We start from the raw sequence: 7,500 nt of genomic DNA on the forward strand, positions 1-7,500 counted from the left end.
TAATCACAACCCTTTTATAGCTTGCAGCTATTTCTGTGCGCGCAGGCTTTGCATAATCATAACCTTTGTTAACACATCAAAGCATCGGCATTCACCGGAGAGAGAGAGAGCTTTGTTTCTCCAGAATCACGCCGAGGTCTGCTGCTCACTGGAGTCCAGGCACCACTTTATAGCCCCCCCCCCCCCCCCCCCCCCCCGTGGAGCAGGGAATGCAGGGTACATGTTGACATGGTAATCTGATTACATATTACACATGCTTTATTATTGAGGAGAGGGCTGGTCTTCGGATTACAGGTTTACGGAACAAACTCGATTTCCCTTACTTTCTGTACGTGAGGGGGGGGTGGGGAGAGAGAGAGTGTGTGTGTGTGTGGATGGGGGGGGGGGGGGGGGGGGGGGGAATGAGATGACATGGTTATTATTCCGGGTACACAAAATTGTGTTTACAGAACATCCACCAGGAAAACATGGAACCCATTTCGACATTCTTCACTTCCAAGACACTCTTTTGTGAGATTGCCATAAAACACGACAGAAACATTGAGTTCAGAGTCTTCGTGCTCCTCCAGCTCTTCCCTTCATGGGTCAGGCTCGCCTTTGTTTTCCCAAAACACGATGTTCCAGGAAGCCACTATCCCCTGAACATCACCTCCAGCCGGGGCCAAGCGAGAAGTGGTGAAACGTGACGCGGAGAGGTGCTGAATAACACACCATACCGGCGGCGCATCGCTCTCCCTGCCTGGCACCAATGTGTGAGCGTGCTCTCACACCTCCTCGCCCGGGTCCTGGAGCCCCGGTCTGGAGCTGGAACCCCGGTCTACTCCTGGACCTCTGATCTGGACCTCTGACCTGGACCTCTGATCTGGACCTGGACCTCTGGTCTGGACCTGGACCTCTGGTCTGGACCTGGAGCTCTGGTCTGGACCTGGACCTCTGGTCTGGACCTGGAGCCCCGGTCTGGTCCTGATGGGCCTGCAGCCTCTGCTCCAGTGGATCAGGGCGCAGACCGGGCTGCTCTGCCTGCCTTTGTTTTCCCAGGGATTCCCCGGGCACTTTGTTGACAGCGCCTCAATGTAACAACCCTTCAAACTTTGAACCTTTTCCGATACGCTTTGTCCAAGCCGACGTCGGACAGCGCTCAAGAGCGATCCACTTGTTCCCAAGGGCAGGGTTGTGTCGTGGTTAGGGGGTGGTCCACTCCCCTCTCCATTATTCACGGTCTCCATTATTCACCACCTATCTCTAGCCTTCCTTCAGCCAAATACCCTGAAATCCCTTAATTCCCTCAATTCCCTTGATAATAAAACCAATAAATGATAAAAGAGTCTCTCCCCTAAAGTGAAAGCAGTATTCTTCCTGTGACTGGGCGGAATCGTCTCATGCCCCGCCCCTTCCATCCCATCATGCCACACCGCACCAGGCTGCAGCCTGCAGCATGTCGGGGGCCCGCTCAGGACCTCACGGCCCCGGGGCCGGTGATCCCTGGGGCCAGGAGGTGGGCTTTATGGGGCCCAGGTGGCGACGGGCGAGGGGGGGGTTTGTTGTGCCAACCAGTCCACTTATCCACTGGGACCCCCGCCCCCCCGACTCTCCACCCCGCCTTGCCCCCCCTCTGAGTGGTCCACACTGTTCAGTACTGAGTCGTTACGGACCAGATGCTGCTGCTCTCCAAAGCCATTCACAGTGCAGTCTGGTGGCTTTAAGGCGCCCTGCTCAACGGTGCTTAGAGGTGGTAACACTTTAATGAACCATTAATTAACATTAATGAATGGTTTAGTAATCATTTACTAATGCAGTTCCCAAATACCTTAGTTTACATGAACACCATTAGTAAAATGGTGTACATGTAGTGAAGGTATTCATGTATTCATTATTTAATAGGCTTAGGGTTAACACTAACCCTAACCCGCGCCCTAACCCCTATGCTAATGATATATAATAATGGGTATTAATGGATCTGCTAATGTTAATTAATGGTTAATTAATGTATCCTTATTATAAAGTGTTAACCCACAGGTATAATGCAGATGTTAGTTTCCAGTGGGACACCCTAACCACTACACGTTCCCACCCCAAATCCAACTGCACAGTCAACAACACAACATGCTAGCCTACTCATATCCAACCCTTTAAAGAACGCCGTCGCGAAGCGCCATAGAGACAGGCCTCCCATTTCAACCGGCCCAGCCACAGGGAAGCACTTTTGCTCAACATGTGACTAAGTAGTAAGTAATGCTATATTTCTATTTACACATAGAGTGCTTAATAGGATGCATAACAACAATCCCGATGCATAAAACCATAAACACACGAAGAAGAACAGGCCTCACATAATGCAGGAAGAACAGGGGAGAGAAAACAGGAATATCATAAAGCCAGTTTGAACCGACCGGTTTAGACGTTCTTTAAAACCCTCACCTGAAAGGGGAGACTGCATGGGAGGGGGGGGGGGGGTTCTACAGAGAAGGTGTCCGGACCTAAGGACCACCTTGGGTCTTCAGTCCGACTCGAGGGACAGAAACCCCTGGACACCGGATCAGCGGGCTCAGAGCTTCTGAGGGGAGGTTTGAGATATGATCTGAGACGAGAGGCCCTGTGAGGCTTTAGAAGTCATTAGAAGTATTTTAGAAGCAACACTGTGTTCCACTGGCCAGTGGACGGGGCTGATGGGGAGACCAGCCTGGGACCGGTGTCAGCACCGAGCTGCAGCGGTTTGGACCGGCTGAGACCGGCTCAGACCGGCGTGGCCCACGGCGCGCAGACATAGAAGCACAATAATCCAGACGGTAGGCAAACAACAACAACTCATTCATAGTTCTGCGTTGGAGTGGAGACCGAGCCAGCCGGACTTTACCCCTCAGTTGGAAAAGGGCCTGTTTTGAAGCAGCTCGTGTGGCGTTCACTGCACAGCGGCGGTATTCCATGAAGCGGGTTAGGTTCTCTTCCAGGCCCTATCGGCCGGCCGGGAACGCCAGGGTTTACGCGTAGGTTTTTTTCTTTTCCGAGGGGAACGCTCTCATCTGCAGCTGCAGGACAAAGGGTGGCGCTGGGCCTTTCAGCGGCGCTTTGTGGAGCCAGAGCAAGGTGTGAAGGCTTTGAAAACAACACCTGCGATACCAGCGCCGGACAATCAGCGCCGCGCCTGAAGGACACGGAGGACTTTTCTTCTTTTCTCCTTTTCCTCTTTTTACGAGTTCACTGCCCGGTGTGAGGCCCCCTTTCCCCTTTGTGACCACTGGTATTCCACCAGTGGTCCCCCCCCCTCCCCCCCCCCCTCTTCCTCTCTCTTCCTGGACATTGTTGTATTGAGGAAACCATCGCTGAAAGAATACAAGAGAAGCAGCTCAGGAGCACCAGGGGGGCGGGGCGGGGGGGGGGGGGGGAGGGGGGAGGATGAGGAGGGGTTCTCGATGTGTCGAGGAAGAACGCACACGTCGGGTGATTCGTTAAGGGGCTAGGTAGCTGTTGTAGCGCTAAGCTCCGCTGAGCTCCCTCTGAAGCGGCGTGCGCTCGGCGCTAGGTGCTGTCCTGAGGCTAAGAGCTGTCTGGAGCCCCGGAGCCAACGCTGGAGCCCCGGATAACAAGCTGCTCCTAAAGCCCCACGGCCAGCAGGTACAGACTCACCTGCCAGGGACCAAGCCTCTCAGAGCCTCTCGCTGGGGCCCGGAGACTGACGCGGGTGTGTGTGGGTGTGTGTTTTTGTGTGTGTGTGTGTGTGTGTGTGTGTGTGTGTGGGTGTTTCTCTGTGTCACAAAAGAGGTGACCCCAGGGAAAGTAGAGTGAACCAGGGCAATGACAACAGGTTTGTGTGTGTGTGTGTGTGTGTGTGTGTGTGTGTTTGTGTGGGCATGTGTGCGTGCGTGCGTGTGGATGTGTGGATGTGTGTGTGTGTGTGTGTGTGTGTGTGTGTGTCGGCCCGGGGGCGGCGGCTCCGTGCTCCCAGCTGGGTATTGCCCTGCAGCTGACCCTGCTGTCTATGCAGTAATTAGACAACGGCAGGCGACTGCCTCCTGAACTCCTGCTGCCCCCCCCCCCCCTCCTGGTCCCCCCCCCCGCCCATACAATGGCTGTGAAGAGCAGGGCTGACTCCCTCCAGGGCACCCCCCCCCCCCCCTCCATGCAGCCCAGCCCCCACCAGCCCCCCGTCCTGGGCTCCTATAGGGGGGGAGGGGGCGGGGGGGGGGCTACAGGCAGAGCTGAAACTTGACTCAGCAGGTCCAGTTTCAAGGTCCATTCTCACTCTACAGAAGGACTCCTTAATTACCCTGCGTTAATTTAGGGGCCTTTTTGTTGATTGAAGCGTGTGTGGATGTGTTTTCTTACCATTACTGTCCTGGTGGCAATTTGGCCGTCCTTGTTTGCTGTGATAGCGCCGTGTGTTTAGACGCCTGATAAAACTGAATTAATTTAACTTATAACGGGGGGGGGGTTCTGGTGGGGGGGCATACTCCCTTTTAATAAGAAGTGTCAGGTTTGTTAGTTAGGGCTGGAATCCTATTAAAAGCTTTTTAAGTTATTTATAAGACCTGTCTTCATCGGCTGATTAATTAGCCGCTGCTTGCGGAGCGAGCAAACAGAAAGCTAATCACAGGCGGCTCCACAAAGACTCTCCTGGAGGGAGGGGGACACCTATGGCTCAGGAGCCTGATAAAGAAAGCAACATCATGCAGACCATAATAGGCTCGCCCTCTCTCTCTCCCTCCCTCTTTTAGTTGTAAAACTACCCTATAATTGTTTAAGCCTCGGGTTTCCGTTCGCAATATTCGTCGTCCCGACGAGGACCTGAATACTAAAGAGGACGAATGGGAACGCGACGTGAACTGTGTCTGTGTTGTTCTGCGGAGCGTGGTTCCGGTGTGAAGCCGGTTGTTCTCACGCCTGATCTTTGGGTGACTTACAGCCAGCGATACGACTCTGTGGGCCATATTTGAACGCTCTGAAACGCAAGTAGGAAACGCGAAACGCAAGTGGCTTTGTGGGTGGTGCTCTGGTGATGTTTCTATTATACCGGCGCCCGACGCAAATCTAAAATTGGTTGGTCTGAAGGAGCTTAATTACTCATACGGTAGGTGTGGTTTGGGCGTAACCTGCAATTAACCAATCGGAGCGTCATCTCACGTTCCCTTTAAAAGCGAGGCGCACTTGTTCCATGTCGGATTGCTACTCATCGTGCAAGCCTTTCCCCTGAGGATCCGCTGGTGGACGACTGGTCTTCCTGAGCAGACGGAAACACGCGACCAGTTAGAGTTCAAGGAATCATTGATGATGATGATGATGACCATGATGAAGATCCAGCATTGTTTGACTAAAAACATATTCTCTGTAACTCACAGGGTTCTGTGTAAAGGTTCTCTGTAACTCACAGGGTTCTGAGTGACACGGTGCTCCACTTACGTCCAAAAATACACACAACCCCTCAAACACACACACACTTGCACATACGCGCTTACACAACACAATATCGCTTTCCAGTGAACTTTATGCTCAAATATTAACCCTGGTCACGGGAGACTGACCAAATCTCTCACACACACACACACACACACACACACACACACACACACAGGCACAGGCAAACATACACACACACACACACACACACACACACACACACACACACACACACACACACACACACACACACACACACACACTCACACACACACAGGCACAGGCAAACACACACACACACACACACACACACACATGCCCTAGCCAGACATGACAGGCCTCATGTGTCCAGCAGGCCGTGTAATCTCTGGGAGAATGTGTTTGTGTGAGAGATGAGCGGGGCTCACCCCCTGATTTCATTACCTTTCCCTGACCCCACAGATTGACAGATCTAATTGCCCAATCACTGCCCCTCCCCCACCGCCTCTATCTAATCCTTCCCCCCCTCCCCGCGATCGGGTGACCAGCCCCTTCATTTATGGGCAGAAGACGAAGCAGGAGAAGAGACAGTTCATTCACACAGTAACCTCACCCCCCTCTCCCTCTCTCCCCCTCTCTCCCCCTCTCCCCCTCCCTCACCCCGCTCCTCAGTCCTTTAATCTTGCTCTCGAACTATTTGTTCGGCTGCAAAGAGCCTTTCTGTTCTCCCATGAAAACCGAGCAGCAGTTTCAGAAGCCCAAGATCTCCTTCACAGATCTCCGGCGCGGTTCTGATTCTGGGAAGACATGAGACACACACAGTGTTTTGGTTTTCCCTCCCAGCAGAACACTGAATCCTTTTCAAGTGGAGAATTGTGTGTTTTTTCAGTGGATCAGTGGAATCTTCCAATCAGTTGTAGCATGTAACAATGTCTTTTTTAATCTCATCCAGGTGATCCTGTGGGGTCGCACAGAGAAGTGCCTTAAAGACACCGCCGCAGAGATCTCTCTGTCGGGCACCGAGTGTCACTACTTCCTGTGCGACGTGGCCAATAGGGAGGAGGTGTACAGACAGGCCAAGGTGTTGAGAGAAAAGGTGCGTTCGCTCGGGTGCAGTGTGAGCGCTTCATGGGACTGGATTCAAAGTGATCCCTTTGGGTTGTGAGTCCTAGTAGAGCACTCTGACTTTGGAGAGGCCTTGAAAAACTCAAAATGAATAAAAATAAATAAAAACTACTTTTATAATCTTTCATTCCTGTCACATTTAAGAAGATGCTAGATTAGAGATGTCAGCCAGCCAGCCAGCCAGCAAGTCAGTCAGTCAGCCAGCCAGCCAGTCAGCCAGCCAGTCAGTCAGCCAGTCAGCCAGCAAGCCAGTCAGTCAGCCAGCCAGTCAGCCAGCCAGTCAGTCAGCCAGTCAGCCAGACCTAGACCTGTGTTGAGAGAGCCCTTCTAACTCCCTGTTCTGCGGTCAGGTGGGCGACGTGACGATCCTGGTGAACAACGCGGCGGTGGTCCACGGCAAGAGCCTGATGGACAGCGACGACGACGCCCTGCTCAAGTCCCAGCACATCAACACCCTGGGCCAGTTCTGGGTAAAGACCTCCACCCCCACCGCTAATCCTAGCCTTTCTCCCCTCATTAGTTAGCTTACCTCTGAGGTGGTGCTAATCGTCACATACAGCTCACTGGAGCGCTCGGTTTCTGCTCTGAACCTGGAATTCCCACCTCTCTCAGAGAACAAGGGGGATTTCCTGCCTGCGGATTACCCTCTGCTGTTTGCCAACTTTGGTTTGAGCTGCCTGCGCCCGTTGTCAAAGGCGTCAGTCAAGGGTGTGTCACTATGCCTGGTTAAGTGGGGTATTTCCAAATCGCCCCTCCATTCCGCAAAAAGACATCAGAGAGGGTTTTTGTAACCCCTGGCATTTTAGAATGTGAATAGAATTCAGGAGGCTGATGCAGGCAGACAGAAATGCAATTATCAACTAAATGGAAGTGCGGTCTGTAGATCTGCTGCCAGCGCATTTCATTCACCTCTTCTTTCTTTTGTGCAAGAGTCTGCAGTGCATTGCATATATTCACAGCTTATATCCTCGTCATCTGTTCACTGCGTCCGTCCGTACCACTCTC

The 7,500-nt window shown here is 52.7% G+C and overlaps 1 protein-coding gene across 1 annotated transcript in view; it reads left to right on the plus strand.

The window, feature by feature from the left end:
* Positions 1-3,391: 3,391 nt before the first annotated feature.
* Positions 3,392-7,500, plus strand: part of LOC311371258 (short-chain dehydrogenase/reductase 3-like) — a 7,444-nt gene continuing 3,335 nt past the window's right edge. Inside the window, exons 1-3 of the mRNA XM_084489425.1 lie at positions 3,392-3,612; positions 6,323-6,466; positions 6,846-6,965. Coding sequence (XP_084345551.1) covers positions 6,903-6,965 — 63 coding nt within the window. The 5' untranslated portion in view covers positions 3,392-3,612; positions 6,323-6,466; positions 6,846-6,902. The remainder of the gene's footprint in view (positions 3,613-6,322; positions 6,467-6,845; positions 6,966-7,500) is intronic.

This window comes from Micromesistius poutassou (assembly GCF_964030765.1).
Source record: "Micromesistius poutassou genome assembly, contig: SCAFFOLD_5430, whole genome shotgun sequence".
Taxonomy (NCBI): domain Eukaryota; kingdom Metazoa; phylum Chordata; class Actinopteri; order Gadiformes; family Gadidae; genus Micromesistius; species Micromesistius poutassou.